The sequence below is a fragment of the Myxocyprinus asiaticus genome, chromosome 12 (genome assembly GCF_019703515.2).
Source record: "Myxocyprinus asiaticus isolate MX2 ecotype Aquarium Trade chromosome 12, UBuf_Myxa_2, whole genome shotgun sequence".
Taxonomy (NCBI): Eukaryota; Metazoa; Chordata; class Actinopteri; order Cypriniformes; family Catostomidae; genus Myxocyprinus; species Myxocyprinus asiaticus.
In genome coordinates this window covers 11,223,790-11,248,753 of record NC_059355.1, presented here as the reverse complement: position 1 = coordinate 11,248,753, position 24,964 = coordinate 11,223,790, and the positions used below count along the sequence as shown (strand labels likewise).

The 24,964-nt window shown below is 38.7% G+C and overlaps 1 protein-coding gene across 1 annotated transcript in view; it reads left to right on the top strand.

Moving 5' to 3' along the window:
• Positions 1-24,964, top strand: part of LOC127448660 (semaphorin-5B-like) — an 87,953-nt gene that overhangs the window by 4,022 nt on the left and 58,967 nt on the right. The window contains exon 2 of the mRNA XM_051711357.1: positions 18,604-18,678. Within this exon, the coding sequence (XP_051567317.1) occupies positions 18,635-18,678 (44 nt within the window). The 5' untranslated portion in view covers positions 18,604-18,634. The remainder of the gene's footprint in view (positions 1-18,603; positions 18,679-24,964) is intronic.

Genomic DNA, 24,964 nt, shown 5'->3' with positions numbered 1-24,964 from the left:
TCAGCACGACCTGGGATTCGAAATAGCGAACTAGCGAATTCCAGGGGTGGTAGCCAGTGTGTTTTACCACTGAGCTACCCAGGCCCAACAACTGTGTGTTTTATTCACTTTCACTCAAGTCTTGACCTAAATGGCTGATTATGACTTTATAAATTCTTACTTTTCTCTCTATTACTCAGAATCTGCCATTTTATGATAGCGACACATTTTTACTCAAACACATCATTTGAAAAGCAATACATTTGAATGCTTTTATTACGGACTCACCTACATATATACACTAATTCCAATACAGATAGCTTGTGCGGTAGCTTGCCTGACTTGGAGTTGAAGGACTGCGGTTCAAGTCCAGCCATGAACTAAAGCTGACACATAACATTACAGAGTCATAGAAGCAGCACAAAATGAGGTGGTTGCTTCAGAAAATGTGCTTTTTCATTTCACTTCTGCTTTTTAAAACACTAATGGTTAGGTTTAGGCATTGATAAGGTAAGGATTTATTTTTTAACTTATGTATATTTTAAAACACTAATAGTTAAGTTTAGGCAAAATTTTTAGGTTAGGGAGATATGTTTTATAATAAATTATCTAAAATTCACCTTAAAACCACGTCTGAATGCGACACCATTTTACTTGCTTTTGGTGCCCCCAGCTGGACATTTCACTGAAAACCTGCAGCCAAACGTGATATACAGCATGTCAATTTTGAATAAAAATTTTTTTGTCATGTTCACGTAAATTTCATGAGACCAGGCTGAATCAAAAGAATCGGCTCATAGAGGTCATTTGTTTGGGAATTGGACTATACTTGTCGCACTGTGTTTTGCACTGTAGATTCAAAAGAATCGACTAATAAGAGTAATTAGTTTGACTACACTGTTAGCGCTGTATGTTTTGTATTCACAAAAAAGAATTGGCTCTTGAGTCATTCGATCTAGAATCAGACTACACTGGTCACGCTGTGTTTTGCGGTATGGAATCAAAAGAATTGGCTAATAGGAGTCATTCGTATGGGAATCGGACTACACTGGTTGCGCTGTTCGTGCTATAGAATCAAAAGAATCTGCTAATAAGAGTCATTAGTTTGGGAATCGGATTACACTGGTTGCGCTGTTTGTGCTATAGAATCAAAAGAATCTGCTAATAAGAGTCATTAGTTTGGGAATCGGACTACACTGGTTGTGCTGCATTTCGTGCTATAGATTCAAAAGAATCGGCTAATAGGAGTCATTCTTTCGGGAATTGGACTATACTGGTTGCACTGTGTTTTCACTATAGATTCCAAAGAATCAGCTAATAAGAGTAATTAGTTTGACTACACTGTTAGCACTGTATGTTTTGTATTCACTAAAAAGAACTGGCTCTTAATAGTCATTCGATCTAGAATCAGACTACACTGGTCACGCTGTGTTTCGTGCTATGCAATCAAAAGAATTGGCTCATTAGGAATCATTCGTATGGGAATCGGACTACACTGGTTGCGCTGTGTTTTGCGCTATAGAATCAAAAGAATTGGCTAATAAGATTCATTTGTTTGGGAATCGGACTACACTGGTTGCGCTGTATTTCGCGCAATAGAAACAAAAGAATCGGCTAATAGGAGTCATTTGTGTTGAGTTGCAGTGCCGCTGAATAGCGCAGCAGAAAACGCAGTCAGAGTATTTTAGTACTGTATTTCGTCCACATCGGCGGAAAAGTGCATGTTTGAGAACTGTTAACAGAACAAAAGTCACGAAAAGCGTATGGTTCCGGTATTTAATTTGTTTTATTCTGAACAGTTCCCAATCCTTTACAAGTGCGTAGAGTATTCATATGATTACAAACAAAAGTTGATTTAAATTAGCATGCCAAAATCATTTTATTTTAAATGGACAGGACAGGAGAGAGTCTAATAAGACACCGTTTACTAAATGTAATGAAAGAGCAACAGAGCAGATTTTTTTGTAATTCTGGAGATACATAGCCTTATAGTGCTATAGCTCTCTTTTAGTATACATAATTTGTTTTATTTTTTTTTTTTTATAAAAAAATCTTTTTTGTATCCTACAATCATACATTTCCAGGCGTGAATGAAAAATGTCTTCAAGACTGAAGTGTTGAAAGGCTCTCCTGAGGGTATGTCTAGGGAAGCTATTTTATCAGAAGCAGAGGATAAAAGGTACATGTATTGTTCAGTTTTTTTCCCCCAAACTTGCTTGTTTTGTAAATGAACAGATAATCAAACACATTTTTCTAGGTCATTTTTTGCAACACACTGAAAACTTCTAAAAATAATGAATATGCCTCCTACATACAGTATATACAAAATTATGCACGAGTGTCCTGGTGAATATTAATTTGGAACAATGTAGGGAGGGATTATGCATGGGTTTAATATAAGATAAAAGATGTAATCAGGGCAATCAGCTATTATTAATCTGTTCAGCTAGATGTACAATTATCAAGAAACTTGAATATACGAGTTTGTTCGCTCCAGAATGGAATTGCAAAAATAAACGATAGTTTCTAAACGTTTCCAAAGTATGCGGTTATAGAGAGGGTTTTCAAATTTTTTTGGAGGAAATGCTCTTCCAGTATGGATGACAGGAGTAAATGTAGAAAAATGTATGCATTTTCAAACAGTTAATGAGCTGTCAAAGAAATCATAGATTGGCATTTTTTCACTGTGACGAAAGACATTGCACTCTCACTTGTAAGGAAAGTTTGCAAACTGACCAACAAACTGTTGTAGAGTATTTGGAGTGTATCTCACAAGTGCGCACATACCTTACTAAAGAGCATAGCTGGTGAAGTTAACCAATTTGTAACCTCAGTGTTAACCTCGGTGTCTTTTTACCATAATTTATAACACTGGCTGAGCTCTAAACCTCAGCTTATACCGAAAACATATCACTCTATTCTACCACCACTGTTCTTCACTTCAGCTTACATCACTTGTGGTCAGGAAGAAGGCAAAGGGGTTAAGAACGGGAAAAGATGGAAAATGATGAATGAGGAAAAACTGTAATGAGGAATTGCAGGTTTTCCATATCAGTTGCCATATCGTTGTGATCGTAAATGCATGAATGGATGGACTGAAGTGGGGGTGTTGTGTTAGGGGTCGTAGAGAGCTAGTTTGTGGAAGCTGATTGTGATGAAGCACTCGCCCCAGTAAACCACAGGAGCTCTGCATCGAGATCCGAGGGGCTGGCAACAACACTGCCGCGCTTGTGTGAAATGGGTCAAGCTAAATGTTTTAAATATTAAAGCAAATATTGCTGTTCCCAAGGCCCAGGGTAACACAGTGACGTGCTCTGTCAGGCACAAGAGGGTCATTGATGTCTCTCGTTGACATCAACGAGATGTTGTGTTTTAAGGGGGTTTCACCCTTTGAGGGTCTGTGCACCTCGAGGTTGGATTAGTTAAACAAGCAGGTCTTTTTTAAAGGCAAAGTGCTTTCATAAGGCACGATAACCCTAGTGTAAACCCTCATTTTCTCTCTTTTCTCTCGCCATGTCTCTCCACCCGTCTGGTTAGCGAAGTTTACACTTCTGTTTGGAAAAGCTATTCTAATGGAAACTTAAGCTTATTGAATTTAGGGGTACAAGCAGGGCTGGTACTAGGATGTGATCTTTGGGGGGCATTTTGACCTCGGGTGGGCACGGTTCTCTCTTCGTCTAACCAAGGGGGTGGGGGGCAGTGCCTTTCAGCCCCCCTTAGAACCGGCCACAGGAACCAGCCTGCTGTTTAAGGAAAGTTTAAGGTTTTTAAAAGACATTTTCCCCCTTGGAGTGGCTAAAAAAGTCTATCAAAACTTTGAGTTTGGGATTTGAACAAACACCTAAACATAGGTATTACGCTTCAGAATGATCTCACAGTGACATCCGTTTTTTTTTTTTTTTTTGCTGAAATTGGTCTGTGCTTACCGAAATGCGAAACACTGCCCCCAGTGGCCGAAGCGTAAACTGTTGTTGAGGTGAGAGAAATTTTCCAGGTGAAATGTCCATGGAGGTGCACCAAAAGCGAGTTGTGATAGAGTTGTTTTCAGCTGTTCTGGCTGTACAGTGATGATGAATGCCCCCAAACCCCAAACCTAAACCTAACAAACAGTGGAGTAAAAATGTAATGTCAGAGGGAAAATGCAACCTGCGAATCGCACTTGTCACTGATTATGCGAACGGGATTACGTCCTGGTTTCAAATCGGGATCTGAACCCAGGACTGCATGCAGCTGTTGCAACATGCTTCCAGTCACTTCACGGTGGAAGGAATATACTCTGGAGCCGATGGAAAAATGTGTGATAGGAGATGGTGTTTGTCGGTGAGTTGGTATAATGTGGCTGATCCTAGGTTACTGGTACTCTCGGAAACAACTCTGCCGACTTCCCGTGTGATCATGTTGGAAGTGACTTTCACTTTTACATTTAGCCATCTACTGGTTGGGGCTGGTCAAAGGTGGAGATTGATAGTAAAAACGGATTTAAATATTGATCTGTTTTACACCCACACTTATCATATTACTTCAGAAGACATGGATTTAACCATTGGAGTCGTATGGATTACTTTTACGCTGCCTTTATGTACCTTTTTGGACCTTCTGAGTTCTGGTCATCATTCACTTGCATTTTTAGGACCAACAAAGCTGAGATATTCTTCTAAAGATCTTAATTTGTGTTCTGCAGAAGAAAGTCATAAACATCTGGGATGGCATGAGAGTGAGTAAATGATGAGAGAATTTTCCATTTTGGGTGATCTAACCCTTTAAAGCTTAAAGAACCCAAATGCACATTAAAAGTAGTCAATGTGACTTGTGTGTCATATGTCAAGTCTTGTGAAAGCATGCGAAATGACACAAAATGTAAGTCATTTTTCAGCAAAAAAACTTTGATATCCCTTGCACGTTCATGAACGATATGAGAGCTTGTTCGCAGTGGTTGGCATGTTCACTCAAGAACTTGCACTGTTTAGTGCTAAAAACAATATGTTTTGTTCTCACGTGAGCGTACATTTGCGAGTTGCAAGACATTGTGGTGTGAAAGTTAAATTGATTAAAAGAATGTTCCGGGTTCAGTACAAGTTAAGCTTTTGTGGCATAAATTTGATTAACAATGAATATTTTATATACTCGTTCATTAAATTTTTTATAACAATTTCAAATCCCTAAAAATTAAAACACACACTGTTTCTAAAGTATAGCCCCAAGATGTAAACATTATACATGTTAACACTGTTTTAGTGTGATAAAATTCCCCTTTTCTCCCCAATTTGGAATGCCCAATTCTCACTACTTAGTAGGTCCTCATGGTGGCGCAGTTACTCACCTCAATCCGGGTGGCGGAGTTGCCTCCATTTCTGAGACCGTCAATCCACGCATCTTATCACGTGGCTCGTTGTGCATGACACCGCGGAGACTCCCAGCATGTGGAGGCTCATGCTACTCTCCACGATCCACGCGCAATTTACCACGCGCCCCATTGAGAGCGAGAACCACTAATCGCGACCACGTGGTGGTTACCCCATGTGACTCTACCCTCCCTAGCAACCGGGCCAATTTGGTTGCTTAGGAGACCTGTCTGGAGTCACTCAGCACACCCTGGATTCGAACTCACGACTCCAGGGGTGGTAGTCAGCGTCAATACTCGCTGAGCTGCCCAGGCCCCCTCTTGTGGCTATACTTTAGAAAAAGTGGGGTTTTTAATGTTTGTGGACTGGCCCTTATTCACTTCCATCGAAAGAGACTTTTATTTACTTTTTTATAAATAAACGAAGGATGATTTGAAATGATTTTGTTGTGGCAATCAACATTATGCCACAAATGCTGGTGACTTGTATTGAACCTGGAACATTCCTTTAAGCTATTTTATTGGCTATTTTTTATTGGGTTACAACAGCTTTCAAGGCGATTCATCCAATCGGAGTTTATAAATGGGACTATTTGTTTTATAATGTGACTTCCAGTAATTTTTTTTCTTCACAAATGTGCAGCTGGAACAGTGCATTAAGTGTGAGTGAATGATCTCATGAGCGAGGGCATAAAAACTCTCCATCTGTTTTCACAGGGGAGGAAAATCAGTGCTGAATTCATTACATTAAAATAGCCAGTCCCAAAAGTCATAAGTTCACAGCTCACCCCAGGAGGACTGACCCTTCTGTTAGTATACTACAATTCACTTTGTTTGGATGAAAAGTATAGACTCTCTTTCCTCCTTTTGTTTTTTTGCAGTGTTGTACACATCACCGCACGTTCACCTACCCTATTTCAACCCTTGTTACTGAAATTACATAACTCTTTCGGGTGGGCGTCCTACTGTTTTGTCTGTTTGTGGAGCGGTGTAAAGGAAGACGAATGGCACTCCAGCTGATGGCTTTAAAGGTTAAGAAAATGTCAGAAGAACAGAGCCATTTGTCTCCTGTGCTCTGACAGTCCCGTGAAGGGGCCACTGACTTCTGAGATAAGGATATATGATGTATGCGCGTAGGTTATTGCTGTCATGTTTGTTGTGTCGGACGGGTCAGTCTTGCCCCTGTGCTCTTTTCTCCCATAAGCCATCTGGTTTCAGGACTGACATTTCACTCTTGTCACTTAGTTGGTTTAAGTCATGCAGGAACAAGGTGGCGAGGCAGATTAATGGATAAACAGATTGTCATCTACACTTTATGCCATTAGAAAAGGTTTGAGAATGCTTGGCTGCCTGAAATGAAGGTAATCACTTTGGATCTTATGTGCAGCGGTAGCTATACTAAAGGTGTAATTCATTAATGTGCTTTATAGGCAGTCTTGTGAAGAGAGAAACTGCTTTCCACCCTCTGTGATGTTTGTCTGATTTTATTACTTTCTCTCTCCTCTTCCTCTCTCTCTCTGTTTCTGTGGTATCATAGATAATATTGTTGCTGTATGAACATTTCTGTGTGTCTCAGGAGAGATCTTTCTTTCTGTCAGAGAGCTCAGACCTGACTGCAGCACGCCTGAGGATTCTACATTCTCTCAGTCGCACCATCATTCATTCACTCTCACCTCCTCTTTTGTTTTGGGTCGCTCCCCTGAGGAAGATTTTATTGCTCGGCAGTTGCTCTTTTATAGCTTTGGAGACTAAATGGAATTCTCAGATCACTGCAAAAAATGATCTTGATGAGCATTAAAGAGCTGTCAAAATGAACGTGTTAACGCATGTAATTATTTAAAAATGTTTAACGCATTAACACGTGGGTAAAACTAGAGACATTCTCTGCAGCACCTTTCTTGTGGAGTTCAAAGTGTTTCCTTGAAGAGTTTCTCAATTAGGTGAACATTACTTTTTAAAAAAGTTTTTTTTTTTTTTATTTGAAGTAGGACCCAATGAAATCAGTTTTATTGTTTTTTTTTTTTCTAAACCCAAATAAATTAATAAATAAAACATTAATCGAATGAAATGAGAACAATTACTTTCCAACATACCATTGCATTTAAAAAATAAAATATAATCAAATTAAGTGCTTCAGTAAAGATCCTCACAGCATAATCTAAAACACAAAATTGGTCTTTTTTTTTTTTTTTGTCAAATAACGTCCTGCTCAACAAAGCATCACATTATAAATTAAAACATTAATGAAAACTTCTATTCATTACAACAGCGCTCTTGCTTGTGAGATATTGTAATAATAATAATAATAATAATAATAATGTTATTATTACAGTAAATTCTACATTATACTATGCAGGTAGTTTTACATTTCTGTTGTGATTTCTTCAATTCTTCCATCAAGCTTTTATTTTGAATCAAACTTTTATTTTGACAAGAAGGCTTTTCCTTTCTGTGTTTTTGACGGTAGTTACACACCTCCGGTTAAGACGTTGGTTATATGGCCTAGTGTGATTATTAAAGCACAAAATGCTGCGATTTAATTATATAAATTATATAAAATATAAAAGTCTATAGGTGCTCTCTTCTGTCATCTACTACAACTAGCGCAGCGTGATGACGCTCATAAAATGTGTTTGTTTCAGTCTATGTATTCAGCTTATTAGCGGCATCACACATTCACGTTTCTGAAGCGCGTAACATGCAGACTATTTAGTTAATCAAAGTACCTACCTACCTGTACTGCAGAAACACTGGTAGCGTTACGTTTTTTAGGCAAGTTTCTCACCCTCTCTCTCATACACTTTCACTGCAAAACAAGACAAAAGAGAAAAACATGGTGAACGCCCTACATCTGTTTATAAAGAATGATTTTTAAGAATGAAGTCAAATCTGTGGAAAGAAGCGTGACTGGGCAGCATAAAGAAATCTGTGCTGAATTAAGGTGATTACAGCATAAGTCATGTATTTCACAGTGAGATCATGTTGGTCAAATCTGCTCTGTTTCTCTTCATCCTCTTCATCCTGTGCTGTAACATGTCTTATAGTACTGGTGTCTGTTCAGTTATGACATGTTCATAGTAAACCCCCTGAGAGGGAACACACCCTTGAGGGGCAGAGCCAAGGCTAATTAGCACCAGACAACTTCTGCTTTGAGCGCTATCATACTGTGATGGTCGTGGCCAAGAATTAGGCAGGACAAATCAAACAATATCAACCAATTAGCCCATGATGGTAAAGGACTAACAGATGACTGTGCTGAACTGAGCTGACAGACAAAACGACTCTCTCGCCTTGATTTCACCACACCTATATATACACATCGTGGACTTTACCAAACACAAATTAAAGGCAAGTATCAAAATAACAATTACTCAAATAACCCCATACATAATCATCACATTTTAATCAACATACAAACAGAAGTCCAACTGTCATAATACAATAAATCAACTTCCTAAATTACTAAGACAGATAGTTAATGAAATAACTGAAAAAATGAAATAACACCCCTCCAGTTCTGAACATAATGGCACAGTCCAATTTCTCTGGCCCAGCATAAAGGTGGAGCTATAACCCTCACTTCTTTCTATGTTTGCTGACACATGGAGTGCGGTTGTTCACTCCGTGCTCCAGTTACCTATAACTCAGGTAAGTTCAGTTTTAAAACAGCAGGAATCTGCAAGAAGTGTGCACTCTTCAGTAAGCGTCCTTGATGTTCTTAATAAACTGTTTTTTAAAACATATTGTCCTGTGTGCTTATTTCACATGGTATTCATGTTTTAAATTATACTTTGATTTCAAAAAGACAACCACATTAAATTCCAAAATAAACAAACAATTAACTTAAACACTGGTAGAGACCTACATGTGTGTATATATATATATATATATATATATATATATATATATATATATATGTATGTGTGTATATGTGTGTGTGTGTGTGTGTGTGTGTGTATATATATATATATGTGTGTGTGTATATATATATATATATATATATATATATATATATATATATATGTGTATATGTATATGTATATGTGTATATATATATATATATATATATATATATATGTATATGTATATGTGTGTGTATATATATATATATATATATATACGTGTGTGTGTGTATATATATGTATGAATATATGTGTGCAGTGTGCTAAACATCTGTCACACATACTCATACTATACTACTTCTGCCACACTACTCTTACTATTTCTGCCGTATAGTACGGGCAGTATGCCATTCTGAACCATTGTCACACTGATTTGAGGGAACAGCCCTTTGTTTTAGCTGTATTGCTAACTAAAATCGATTTGGTCGCTATGTATTTTTTGTTAGTACATACTCCTGCTGAAAAGACCAAGGAACACCAGCATGAATTTCCATGCTGGTTCAGACTGGTTTATTGCTGCTCTGGTGCTGATTCAAGTTGGTTTGGGGCTAGTTAGTATTGGTTTTTGCTGGTTTGATTTTAGTTTTTTTGGGTTAGTGCTGTTCTGTTGCTGGTTCAAACTGGATTGGGGCTTGTTAGTGATGGTTTTTGCTGGTTTTATGCTAGTTTTGGTTGGTTAGTTCTGACCTGGTGCTGGAACAGGCTGGTTTAGGGCTAGTTGATACTGTTTGGTGCTAGTTTTGTCTGGTTGGTGTTTGTTCAGACTGGTTTGGTGGTGGTTAGTGCTGGTCTGGTGATGGTTCTGGCTGGTTTGGGGCTAGTTATTGATGTTTTAGCTGGTTATATTTGGTGCTAGTTTCTTATTTGGTGATGGTTTTGACTGGTTAGTGTTGTTCTGATGCTTTATCAAGATTTACATTCACATTTGCATATTGCAAATTTTTTGAATTTCTAAGTTGGCAGAAGAAAAGAAGAAAAAATGTAATCCTAAACAGTCAAAATAGTCTCTACAAAACTGCATTGAGGGTCCAGAGACAGCCAAAGCAGTGGGTTCTGATGGATCTTCTACCAAAATATAAAAATATTTTGTAGAGTTTATCAATCGAGTGCAGTTGGATATACATTTTTAAATGATCATCTGTTTATTTTGGAGCATAATGACAGCAGTCCAGTATTTGTTTTAATATTTTTGCTTTCAAATGATATATTTTTATATCATTCCGATAGGTATGGGGGCACAGAAGCCCTTGTTACTGAGGAATGATACTGCTCAGAGGTATGACCTGAGAGAAATTTTAGAAAATGTAAAAGGCCGATGCCGATATCCAGAGAGCAGGGTGGCCGACAGGCCAATACAATGCTGATATATCACACAATTTAATATAGTAAATAACATAAACATAAAATAGCTAAAAACAAATTTTATAAATATTATTTAGCTCTATATTTACTCAGTTTCACACAAAACATACATTTAATAAGTTGTATTAATTAACTTTTATTATATTTAATTATCTTTAAAAAATGAGATTGTATTTTAAATGGTAGATAGTAGTCAGTAGTTGTACAGTAGTAGTAGACAGTACACACAGTAGTCCAGCAACAATGGATGGCATTTGCATATTACAAATTTTTCTCATAAAAGATCCAATTGAAACAATTGTACATACAGTACACAGTTAAAATGGCATTTACTCATTGTGCAGGTGAGGCGCTTTTACTTTGAAGTTGCACTTACGCACTCGTGCGGATCCAGCGAGAGCAGCAGCAAGCTATTAAGAGTTTAAACGTTGTGGATCGCCTGCTTGGATTTTCACGGACTGACCATCATGATTTGTGAATTATTAGAGGAACATTTGATCCTTGTCCTGAAGTTTTTGATTTTTGCTGATGGAATACGTGCTTCAGAGGAAGATATTAGATGAGCGCTGGACAGGAAGAAAACGCTGGATTTTCGTGAGGTTTGTGAATTACATTTGTTTAAATTAGATTTCTATATATGTAGACAGTATATGATAGAAGTTTTATTTATATCTGCCTTTTTATCATTAGACAAGACAGTTAAGAGATCCAGGGAACTGTTGAGGAGAGATATGGAGAAGGAAACAGGTGAGCACTTCAACGCGTCGTGGCTCTGATATGCAGATCGTTTAAATGAGAATGTGTTGCACACCGGTCTATTACTGTAGTAACACGATGGCACATAACAACAAAACGAACTGTGATTGGTCATTTACATGTCTCAGATGCTCCTTCACATGCAAGGAGGAAATTCTCTGCGCCCTCATGGCCTTAAGAATTCAATCGGCCAAAACAGGAAAATTGATCGGCCGATGCGATAATTACAAAATTCAGAATATCGGCTGCGATATATCGGTTGACCACTAGTTTAGTGCTGGTCTGGTTCAGGATGATTTAAGGGTAGTTATTAATGTTTCGATGCATTTTTTGCTGGTTAATATTAGTCTGGTGCTGGTCTAGGCTAGTTTGGTGCTGTTTAGCTCTGGTCTGGTTTTAGTTAAGGCTGGATAAGGCTTGTCACTGCTGGTTTGGTGCTGGTCTGGTACTGTTTAGTGCTGGTCTGATTTTGGTTCTGGATGGATTAGGGCTGGTTAATGATGGTTTGGGGTTATTAAGTGCTGGTCCGGTTTTGGTTATAACTGATTTAAGGGTAGTTATTGATGTTTCGATGCTTTTTTTTTGCTGGTGAATATTATTCTGTTGCTGGTCCAGGCTGCATGTATGGTGCTGGTTCAAGCTAGTTTGGTGCTGTTTAGTGCTGGTCTCAGTTGTCTGCTTTTAGTTTAGGATGGATTAGGGCTGGTTACTGCTTGGTGCTGGTTTGGGGTTGTTAAGTGCTGGTCTGGTTTTGTTCTGGTCTGGAAACTGTTTTTTTTGCTGGTTTACATGAGCCTGGTGCTGGTCCAGGCTAGTTTTGTGTTATGTTCTTGTCTGGTTTTAGTCCAGACTGGATTAAGGCTAGTTATTGGTGGTTTGGGGCTGTAAATGCTGGTTTGGTTTTAGTTGTGGCTGATTTAGCCTAAGTCTAGCTGTTGATGTTTTTATGCTGTTTTTTTGCTGGTGAATATTAGTCTGGTGCTGGTCTATGCTTGTTTGTGCTACACTGAAAAAAATGATGAGTTGGATTTACTTAAAATTATATACATAGCATTTTTGCATCACGCTTTTTAAGCAAATTAAACTTAAGGTTATTTTAAGTCAACTTCAATGGAAAACGTCTCGGTTATGTACTTAACCTCGGTTCCCTGAGACTAAGGGAACTAGACATTGCGTTCTAATGCATATGGAGAGTTGTCCTTCCACACGACCTAGTTGAAAACTCTCTACAGTGACGCCAGTATTCTAATATTAGCTATGGTGTTTGAGCCCCGCCCTTTTAGGCGTGAAGCTGTCCGCTATAAAAGCAGGTGCATAAAAACCATTCCTCAGTATTTTTTGACTGAGGGACAAGGAGTGCATCGCTTGCACCTCAGAAGAACTCTGAGTCTTGTAGTGCGGCCAGTGTTCACAATGTCTTGTGCCCTTCGTCTCAGGGAACCGAGGTTACGTACGTAACCGAGACATTCCCTTATGACTCAGTACACTTGACATTGCGTGCTAACGTATATGGGGAACAGAATCCCATCATGCCGCACTACACGACATAACGGTCCAGAGAGGAAACATGATGCCGCAGTCACGCAGACCGACATGAGTATGCCGCAAGTGAGTGACCCTCATGTTGGGCCAGGAGGGGAGCACTCGGAATGAATATATGAACTACAGTCATATAGTATGAATTAACCCCTTCACGAACCCAGTCGGGGAGGGAGTTTAATTATAGTGATAGTGCTTGTGACTTTATGGTAAATTACAATGGCCTGAATGCAGGCGGTTGTGTACAATTATGTGGAGCCCATAATTAAGGGGGGACATAAGTATACAAGTAAACGAAATAGCAAGCGCTCTAAACAGAGAGGACTTGTGAAGAGAGAGACATTGCATAAGTTGTAAAACCTTGCATATGTGTTTTGAGAAGACCATCCTGCTGCAAAACATATGTCTTGTAAAAACACACCATTCATTTATGCCCATGAGGAGGCCATGCCTCTAGTTGAGTTTGCTTTAACACCAATTGGGCAAATCTTACCCTGCGACTCGTAAGCCAGGGCAATCGCATCAATGATCCAGTGAGAAAGTCTTTGCTTGGAGACAGACATTCCTTTCGTTCGTCCTCCATAGCACACAAAGAGCTAATCAGACAGTCTGAACTGGCGGGTGCGCTCAACGCATGCATGTAGCACCCACACAGAGGATAACAAATGCAAGGATTGTTCCTCATCCAAAATAAATGGAGGAAGAAAGCTTGAAGGTGAACCACCTGCGCTCTGAAGGGTGTGGTTAGAACCTTTTCTGGGTTTAACAGTGGCTTTTGAAAGACCGGGGCCAACTTCAGACATGAACTGTCAATTGAGTGCATGTAAGTCACCGACCTGTTTTACTGAGGCCAGAGCCAGCAGTAGTGCGGTCTTAATGGAGTGCATGCGCAAATCAACAGAGTCCAAAGGCTCGAAGGGGGGGCCCTGCGAGCACATTTAGGACCAAAGTTAGATCCCAAGTTGGGACTGTAGCCAGCCGAGGTGGATTTAATCGTCTTGCTCCTCTAAGGAACTTTGATTAAATCATGTTTGCCTATAGTGTATCACGCTTCAGGTGCTTCAGTTGCCACATAAACTTTGAGCGTTGATGGAGTGGGTCCTAATCGCTCTTGAAGAAATATGAGAATTTCATGTATAGATCAGTTTACTGGGTCTTTGTCATGTGAAAGACACCAATCAGTGAACACATTCCATTTTAGCGCATAGAGGTGTCTCCTGGACGGTGCTGTGGCCTGTAAAATGGTATTCATGACTGAATGCATCAGTTCTGACGTGTTTAGCACGCTCCGTTCAGGGGCCACACATGCAGGTTCCACAGCTTGGGCTGGGAATGCCAGATTGTGCCTTGCGCCTGAGAGAGGAGATCCCTCTTCAGCAGTATTTCCCATGGCGAGCTGTATAACATCTCTATCATTTCCGAAAACCATGGCTGATTGGGCCATTTCGGCGCAATTAACGGAACTGTTTCCATGTCCACCTGGACTTTGCTGATGACAGAATGAAGGAAGCACACCAGGGGAAGCGCATACTTGCATTTTGCCAGCCATACATGGGCCAGCGTGTCATGACAATATATATACGCCACTACTGTTGTTATCCGAACAAATCAGAATGTGGTGATTCACAATATCAGAATGAAAAGATCTGAAAAGAAGCTAGAAAGACAGCCAGTAGCACTAGGTGGTTGACATGTCACAGCCGTTTCACACCTGTTTCCAGGTGTCAAAAGTCAGGCGTCCATTACACACCGTGCCCCAACCTGTGTTGGATGCATTCGCGGTCAGCACTTTCTTTCTGAAAACTTGACCCAGCATAACACCTTGTTGGTAGAAGGCTGCCGCTGTCCATGGTGCTAGAACAGCCAGACAGTGGTGAGTTACCGCAATGCACAGGAAAATGAAATTACTTCAGTGGTAATGTTTTTTCAGTTTGAACTGAAATAGACACCGAAGAATGGTCTGTACGTGCTCATTCATGAGGTGCGCACACATGAACTCCTAAAAAGGAGATTTACTGGCTGGGGAAAAGTGTGCTTTTCGCCAGTTGACATTAGACCAGATTTTTCACATGCAAAGCAGCAAGTCTCTGTGTTCACTCAGTAGTGCCTCTGATTGGCTAGTAATGACCAATCGCTGAGGTAATTCAAAACACTCCCCCCATTCGTTTTCAATGGGGCAAGCGCCACATTGATACATTTTTCGTGAACGTGCAGGGAGCCAGAGATGGACTGAAATGAAGGACTTTAAATTGATACACAGTTCCCTCGAACGTGAATCTAAAAAGCCGCCTGTAATGTGGTGCAATTGGTACATGAAGTACGCGTCCTTCAGATCTATTGATGCAAATCAGTCCTGAGGACGGTTGTGCAGTAAAATCTGTTTCTGAGTTAACATTCTGAATGGGCACGTCGCGAGCACGCGATTCAGGCGTCTCAGAACTAGAATGGGCCAAAGCCCACCGTCCTTCTCCAGAACGAGGAATTAACATCTGTAAATCTCTAACCTCTTATCACGTTCATTGCGAGAAGATTGTGTATTTTGGCTCGTAACACTGGCGCCACTTCGCACGGAATCATGGAAGACAGAACACCGTTGAAATGGGGCGGCTGATGAGCAATAACCATGTTCGATCGTTTTTTAGCACCCAGTCAGAATGCCAGTAAGAGCTCACCACGTGTCCGTGTAATGGGACAGAGGGCATGTTCATAACATGATATTAGCGCTCCCATTGGGAAGCTGTTGCGCATAATGTGAGGCTTTGAAGTGGGAAAGCCCTTTATTGAAAAGTAGGGCTGCAACTAATGATTATTTTGATAATCGTCTAATCTAACGATTATTAGAACGATTATTCGACTATTCAGGCAATTAGTGCAATGATTAATCATTAGCTCTTAACCAACTATTCAGCTTGTGCCTAGACTTAAAAGGTTGTATTTAATGTGCTTACTAACAATAAAGAGGACAAAATCATCTTTTAAAAATACCTCTAAATGGCATTCATTGAATTACAAGGAAAAAAAGTACTTGGATTTTTATTGTTTAATATGTTGTTGTTGTTGAGCCAATGAATAATTTTTTTCAGTGTAGTTAGTGCTGTTTGGTGCTGGTCTGGTTTTGGTTCTGGCTGGATTAAGACTAGTTAATGATGTTTTAGTGCTGTTTTTTGTTGGATAATCTTGGTCTGGTACTGGTCAAGGCCAGTTTATGCTGGTTAGTGTTGGCCTGGTGCTGTTCTAGCGGGTAAAGCAGTATCATCAGGCTGTTCACCAGCACAGTTACCTTGTATGTTTGTAGAGCTCTTTTGGTCAGAATTCTATTGTGAATTTTCCCCTGTGTTGACGAGAGATCCTTTGATTCTCAGAAAATCTGATATGCCATGAATCCAACACAAGTCTTGCATAAAGTATCATCTGTTCCCTTATTCACCTCTGTGAATAAATGAATGAGTAACTAATTTCAGTTCGCTGAATTAAGTGACCCAACTGAATGTATACGAAGACACCAATGAATGGATGAATAGCTGGATGGATGAATGAATGAGTGAGTGAATAGATTTATCTCAAGAGAAAGGCGTACAAAAGTTGAACTCGAGATAAGCCGCCCCGTTGTGTATTGTGTTTTTTTGTCTGGTGTGTGTGTGAGGGTGCCTGGAAATGGAGGGAAACAGGGTAACGACGATGGAGTGGATTGAAGGTGTTTCTTGATCTCTTTTCAGTCTAACTGTGAAATGTCAGATTTGAATTTCATTGAAAAGAAAATTGGAGCTTATGGGATGTCGTGGAAGGGGGTGGGGTTGGGGGGGTTTGTTGCCAAAGAAACAAGACCACTGCTTCCTAAAGGGCTTTTCTTAGATAATGAGCTGACAAAGGTCTCATGGAGATATAGACTGCAAAAAAATAATGAATCAAGTCTTCTTTTCCTGTAAAATTATTTAAACATCCTTAAAACTACTAGATACATTTACTTTAGGGGCTAATCACATTAGATAATAAGTCTAATTTTCAGAGAAATCTAACAAAATTTAGTGAGGTTTAAGCTTAACCCATTGGGTTGTTTAAAAAAAAAAAAAAAAAATTATTTTAACTTAATCCATTGGAAAATAGTTTTTTTTTCTTGTTGTAAACAGCCTAAATCTCACTAAATTTTGTTATAATTCTTAAAAAACAAGACTGGAAAGAAATTTCCAGGTTCAATCCTTGTTTAATACTAAATCAACAGTATTGGTGGCATAATGTTGGTTACCACAAAAAAAAAATAATTCCCTCCTTTTTTTTTTTTTAAAGCAAAAATGAAGGTTACAGTGAGGCACTTACAATTGGAAGTAAATGGTGCCAATTTTTGGATGGTTTAATGGCAGAAATGTGAAGCTTATAATTTTATTTAAAAAAAAAAAAGTCTGTTAAAACTTGTGTATTATTTGAGCTGTAAAGTTGTTTAAACCACCGTTTTTACTGTCATTTTAGGATTTATGGCGTTACGTCGTCAATGCAATGTAGTTGTAAAATTGGATATAACTTTACACAGAAAAGGTTAGCAAGCAGTTTTATCACACTAAAATCAACTTAACATGCGTAATGTTTACATTTAGTGGCTAATCTTAAGAAATAGTGAGAATTTTAACGTTTACGGATTGGCCCCATTCACTTCCTTTATAAGTAACCCAGATTTTTGCTTTTTTTTTTTTTTTTTAAGAAAAGGAGGGACTAGTTGGAAATAATTTTTTGTGGTAATCAACAGTCTGCCAGAAATGCTGTTGATTAAGATCAACTTGTATTGAACCCGATATATTCCTTTAATACATGTAATTTTGCTTCTCAAGTAAATAGCCTATATGTTGTATTCAGGATGTTTTGGTATTTTTACTGGAAAACAAGACAAAAATACTGAGTACTTTTTTTTTTTCATTGCTCCAAACTCCACATAACTGCACAAAAATCAAATACCATATGTTGCGGTTGGCGGTGTTTATATTGTAATGTGCAGCATTCTCGCTTTAAGCGAGAACAGAGAAACTGCATGTCGCAGGAAACTTGTTGCATTGCGCCTGGTTAGGACAAGGTGTCACCTAGCTAACAAAATGAAGACATACCATAGACTTCATGTATGTTTGCTATAGACCTAGTGATACCAATCAGGTGAGTCCCTGAATGTACTGGCGGGGGTCAATAGAGAACAGGGTATGAAATTAGCATATATATACACAGTACTCTTAGGCACATAAGATGTGATTGTAAATTCCTGCTATAGATTTATCATAAACTAATCCCTAACCCTACTCTAAAAAGTAACTTTTGGCCTTTTTAGAATAATAAAAAAAGACTTCATTTATATCACTTTTATATTAGGGAGGTATAGGGAGGTTTTGTCAAATTTAGCTGGGAATTAATCTTCTGGTGACAATTTTGTCCCCAAATTATATTGAGTAAACACACACACTGACATTTGAGGTGCACCAGTTGCAGTCTTTGAGGACTTTTAACCCTTGCAGTCTCTGATACTCTAACCAAGCGCCCCTCCATCCACACATACATGCGTCCCCTGTGCACAGCCGTCGTGGCCCCAGCAGCCTCCCTCCATTGAGAAAGTTAACAGTTTGTTTTTCACAGGGCTGAATGGCTCACTGCACACATTACTGAAGCCCCTTCATTCCCCCTTCTTATACTCTGGATACATTCCGTCCGTGAGAGGCTCACTAAAATGATTTCTCCCTCTCTGTCTGCAAGGACTCTATAATACCAGTCTGAAGTCTGTCAGATGCTGTCCTTTGGAGATGAGTCCCTAGTGACACCTCACTCCTGGTAAGTGCACTTTTTTCCTCATTTGTCCATGCATGGCCAAAACTATCCACTTCATGTGAATGATTTTGTCCGCTTGCACTGTAAATTCCCAGTTTTTTTTTTCAGTTTTGTCCACAAGCTTTCCCTTTCCTCGTGTCCCACCGTATCTTTTCCAATTTCGTCCTCTCTCCACGCTCCATCCTGTCTTCCTTTGCCCCCTCCTCTCTCTGTCCGTCTCTTTTGTTGAGGTATTCTGATAAACAGTTTGACTGTCATCTGTAGACCTCCCCCATTGTGTGTCCAATTCTCTTTGTTCTTTCCGCCTGTGGCGCTGCCCTCAAAGTGTGTGTGTGTGTGTGAGAGTGACCACCTCAAGAATGTCTGTCTGAGTCTGAATAGAAGGATCTACTAAACAAGAATTTAGCAATATTGTTTATGGTGTAACATTGTTTGAATTCTCGATGTGTCTGTCTGATTGTTTGTCTGTCTATCTGTCTACTCATCCTCTGTTTTTTTTTTTTCTCTCTCATTTCAATTTGGTTCAACTCAGTTCAACTCAAATGAGTTCTGATTTAATTCAATTCAATTTAGGTTTAATTCAGTTGAATTGAAAACATCTGTTTTTGTGGTCATGTCAGTTTATTTTGTCTTTTGACACATTCTGTTTTTCTTTTTGTCAAGTAAATTCAATTCAGTTGTATTTTTATTTAATTTATTTCTATTTAATTATTGTATCTGTTTTTGTTGTCATGCTGGTTCATTTTGTTATTGATTTCTGTCTAGGCATTCTGTTTCTTACACTCAATATAATGTTACATTCAATTAATTTCCACTTGATTTCAGTTCAATTAAATTGAATTTAATTTTGATTTAATTCAGCTCAGTTTCAATTTAATTTAATGTTATGTAATGCAGTGTAATGTAATTTAAGTTGGTTGTCATCATAATTGTTTTATTTATTTCTATTTATAAATTTGCACACAAAAATGATACAGAAGCAGAGATAAAAAAACAAAACAAAAAAACAAGAATAGAACAATATTAGTGCTGGGAAAGTAAAAAAACAAACAAAAATGAAATAATTAAGTTCTTATTTTATAAAGAAATTAAGAAACAAATAAAAGCCAAAGGAAAAAAAAAAAAAAAAATCAGAAAAGAGTTTGTGTCCCCTTTCTATTTTTCTTGTCTTAATTCAGTTAATTTTACTTCAGTTTAAGTTTCTATCCCCTAATCCTAGCATTAAACCTAACCCTCACACAAATCGTTTTACAATTTCATCAAGATATTATGTAGAAAGTTTGTAGGCCAGTTTCCTCTTTTTTTGAGGGTTGGCTGGTCCCCTCAAAGTTTTAAAATTCTCTTGTTTTAAAAAAGTCAACTAGGTGGCCATTAGGGCTGCACAATTAATCACAATAAATCATGTGCAGTTTAATCACTAAATCGCCTCAGATTGCAATTTTATTTTATTTGCCATTTATAAACTCAGAACTCTGTGATCTTATATTTGCCATTCTGATTGGTTCACATCTTTTGAGATCTTGCCAATCAGAATGCACTAGTGCACAAAAAAATGTACCACTGAGAGAACAAAACAGAAATCTGGAAGGTGAATAAAGAAAAACAAAAAAGGCACAAAAAAAATAACCTATAATTTATTGCAATGACAATTTTTTCCCCCTCTTGAAATGTGTCATAGCATTTATTCCATGCAAATATGAATTGCTTTAAGAAAACCTAAACAACCGTGATAATCAAGATTCAAGAGTCTGCAGATTTGAATATAAGTGCATGTTGTCCATTTTTCAGTCAACCATTGATGTGCAACGATTCATGAACAAAACTGTATGCAAATATTATACAGCTCCATGCTGTGATTTTTGTTTCAAGCCTTCAAAGTTAATTGAAACTTTATGTATTTCCTTTATATCTGCTTTAGCTCCACTAAAAGACAGAATTATTAAAATTATCATCACACTGTTGAAGCAGATGCTCCTGTAAGAAACCTGATTTTGTCAATGGCACAGAGAGAACAAGAGATGGACAGATACAAAAGAATGAGTGAAACGTGGATGGCGTGAGGATGGGCGTAATAAAGGCCCGGTCTTGTTGCCGTGCTGTTTAAGATTCTGTCCGGTGTCCGGGTCCGTGGTCAGACCTGAGCGAGAGTGCTCGGGTATTGCGGATGACCACGTGCTCCCTCAGAGCGTCTGTAAAGCTCAATGGACTTCATTCACGTGCTAAAGAGTCCGCCGCTTTGGCAGAAAGTTGGCCAGTCACACAGAGAACGCTTTCACTCAGAGACAGTGAAGGAGGGAGTTTAAGGTTTTGGAAAAAGAACACAGCGACACATCTGAAAAAGGAAACACTAACAGAGAAATAACAAAAAGCAGTGGTACTAGTGGTTAAATTTAACAGTTAATTTATAGCTTGGATCTCTCTCTGTGTCTGTCGCTCCATCTCTCTGGGCAACATGATCACACAGGAAGTTGGCATGTTGTTTCCGAGAGTTCCAGTACCTTAGGATCGGCCACATAATTCCTGTTTACCTTGCCGCGTGACTGGAAGCACATTGCTTAAAATTAAAATTCCAAATTAGTATATTTGTCAAATTTAAAATAAAAATGCACATTTTAATTTTAGATATGTGCCAAGCACTGAAGAGGACTTAGTGGAGGTCTTTGGTTGTTGCCTCTTGCTCTCTTATTTAGCACAAGGGGCCGTTCACGTACAGTTGAAGTCAGAACATACACCTTAGCCAAATACATTTAAACTCAGTTTTTCAAAATTCCTGACATTTAATAGTAGAAAACATTCCCTGTCTTAGGTCAGTTAGGATCACTACTTTATTTTAAGAATGTGAAATGTCAGAATAATAGTAGAGAGAATTATTTATTTCAGCTTTTATTTCTTTCATCACATTCTCAGTGGGTCAGAAGTTTACATACACTATGTTAGTATTTGGTAGCATTGCCTTTAAATTGTTTAACTTGGGTCAAACGTTTTGGGTAACCTTCCACAAGTTTCTCACAATAAGTTGCTGGAATTTTGGCCAATTCCTCCAGACAGAACTGGTGTAACTGAGTCAGGTTTGTAGGCCACCTTGCTTGCACACGCTTTTTCAGTTCTGCCCACAAATTCTCTGTCAGATTGAGGGCAGGGCTTTGTGATGGCCACTCCAATACCTTGATTTTGTTGTCCTTAAGCCATTTTGCCACAACTTTGGAAGTATGCTTGGGGTCATTGTCCATTTGGAAGACCCATTTGTGACCGAGCTTTAACTTCCTGACTGATGTCTTGATGTTGCTTCAACATATCCACATAATTTTCCTTTCTCATGATGCCATCTATTTTGTGAAACACACCAGTCCCTCCTGCAGCAAAGCACTCCCACAACATGATGCTTCAACCGCCATGCTTCACGGTTGGGATGGTGTTCATCAGCTTGCAAGCCTCACCCTTTTTCCTCCAAACATAATAATGATCATTATGGCCAAACAGTTCAATCTTTCTCCAGAAAGTAAGATCTTTGTCCCCATGTGCACTTGCAAACTGTAGTCTGGCTTTTTTATGGCAGTTTTGGAGCAGTGGCTTCTTCCTTGCTAAGCAGCATTTCATGCTAAGTTGATATAGGACTCGTTTTACTGTGGATATACAGTAGATCCTTGTCTACCTGTTTCCTCCAGCATCTTCACACTTTTCACACCAAACTACGTTCATCTATAGGAGACAGAATGCGTCTCCTTCCTGAGCAGTATGATGGCTGCGTGGTCCCATGGTGTTAATACTTGCGTACTATTGTTTGTACAGATGAATGTGGTACCTTCAGTCATTTGGAAATTGCTCCCAAGGATGAACTAGACTTGTGGAGACCCACAATTGTTTTGGTTGATTTCTTTTGATTTTCCCATGATGTCAAGCAAAGTGCCACTGAGTTTGAAGGTAGGCCTTAAAATACATCCACAGGTACACCTCCAATTCAGCACACCTCCTATCAGAAGCTAATTGGCTAATTGTCTGAAGGCTTGACATCATTTTCTGGAATTTTCCAAGCTGCTTAAAGGCACAGTTAACTTAGTGTATATAACCTTCTGACCCACTGGAATTGTGATATAGTCAATTAGAAGTGAAACAATCTGTCTGTAAACAATTGTTGAAACAATTACTCGTGTCATGCACCAAGTAGATGTCCAAAACGACTTACCAAAACTATAGTTTTAATGACTTCAACCTAAGTGCATGTAAACTTCTGACTTCAACTGTAGAACTGGTTTTATGTCCGTCTACGCTACTTTTCCATTGTTTTTGTATGTCAACACCCTAGACGGACGCCTTTGACTGTTGCGCTGTTTTCAGCTCTTTTTTTCAACGTCTCGTGCAGAAGTGCAGCACTTTAGGATGCTGTGTAAGGTAAAAAAGTACGTCAACTTGTAAAAGTGTGTCGCAAGACCCCTGCGTTCTGGTATATGCATTGCGTTGCATCTAAGTTTTTAGCGCAAGAACATGGTTGGCATTTTCAAGCGCTCTGTCAAGTCCAAAAATTGCAATATTGAAAAGCACGTCTCAAGATTCCCTAATTCTGTTTCTGTTGTGCTCCATCTAGCATCCTGTCCTTATTGCAGAACTAGGCTCAGATACATGCCTATATGACGGTGAGGCAGAGTCTTAGCCACAAATGCCACTTCCCAACTGAGTTCATCCGAATACCACTACTTCCTGGAAATATTACCGTTTTGCAACTGTAAATAATGAAAAACACCATGGTACCGCCACTATTTTGAATTATGGCCATGGTATACCATGCATATGACACTAAGTTAATACAGAACTGTCTATTGAACCATTTCTTTTTTCGTTTTACTTAAATTAGAGTATATGAACTGTCTAAAAATCCTTTGATTTTATAATTTTGTGCAATGTAGTTGAAAATGGAATGCATTTTTTAGAATGCATGGGAGAGTCTATTGCAATTGATTTCAATAGAGTTTGACGTTAACATATTGCTAAGCTAAAGGCACGATACTCTTAAACATACACACACGACATGGCACACACAGATAAATAGTAAAACAGTAAATTTTTAATTGGATTTTTATCAGTTTTTTATATTTTTATTACACTTCTCTATTGAATTAATTATATTTGAAATGTACATTTCTCCTGCTTCATCTGCCATCTTGGATGGAGTTTTTCAACTGAAATCATCGCAGTGCATTCTGGCAATGTTTGTTACTTTAGGATGCATGCGATGCTGCCTTAGAATTTGGCTAAAAGCAGGTATTATAAAAATCGTCCTTTTACCAAATTTTTGTTACAGCCTTTGTGTTGAGCTCATACCAATGATGTCTTAAAATGCAACCTAGGGAGGCAGCCCACTTTGGTTTGGAATGGAGCGTAGCTGCAGAGTTTGCTGGCCCTTCTTGGTGCCCTAGTTCATCATGGGTCTATGATTTGGGCATTAAAGATTTGGTTGTGTGAAGAATTGTGGGTATCCCATGGACAACAACTGGATGTTCTCACTGGGCAATGTCAAAGGGCAGGTGTAACATTCACCCCTGTTTTAGTCTGATTGTTGGAGTGTTTTTCAGTGAGTCAAGCTGTGCAAATTAAATCTGCATGCTCTCAACGTGTAATTCTGTTTATCATTGTACTTCTTGAACGTCTGACATTCATCAGCTTCACTAGGAAGGTAATGTTACCAACCAATTCTGTAAGATCTGGACTAAATTGAAGGCTCTAGCTGCCTGGCTTTTTTTAGTTAATCTTGAAACGCTTCCTGCAAGTCCATCTGCTTGTTTTCACTTTCCTTGTCATATTTTTAAAATTCCATCCCTCCTCCTCTCCATCCTTCCCTGTCAGGGGACAATAAAAGACATATAAAGTTCCTGTGTCTGTATCTTGACACTCCAGAGCTTGTAAAGCATTAAGTGTTTATCTGTGACATTTATTACGGATTAACATTCACTTTGTTTAAACCAGACTGTTTACATGGATTAGTTGCCTTTCAGTTTTGTGCTCAGGCAAAGCCTCAGAGATCAAGAATTGACTTCTGGTGAAATTTTATTGCTACACCCTTCATATGTTCTCTCTCACTCATTATCCCTGTTACATGCGTACAATGTAAGATCTAAGGAATTCGGTTGTTTATGCATTGCATAATCTAAGAGCGTTAAAGGAATGTTCTGGGTTAAATACAACTTAAGATCTATCAACAGCATCTGTGGTCTGTTGTCAATTATCACAAACCATAATTTCATCTCATCCCTTATATTGTAAAAACAAACAAAAATTGTGACTACAACACTGCACT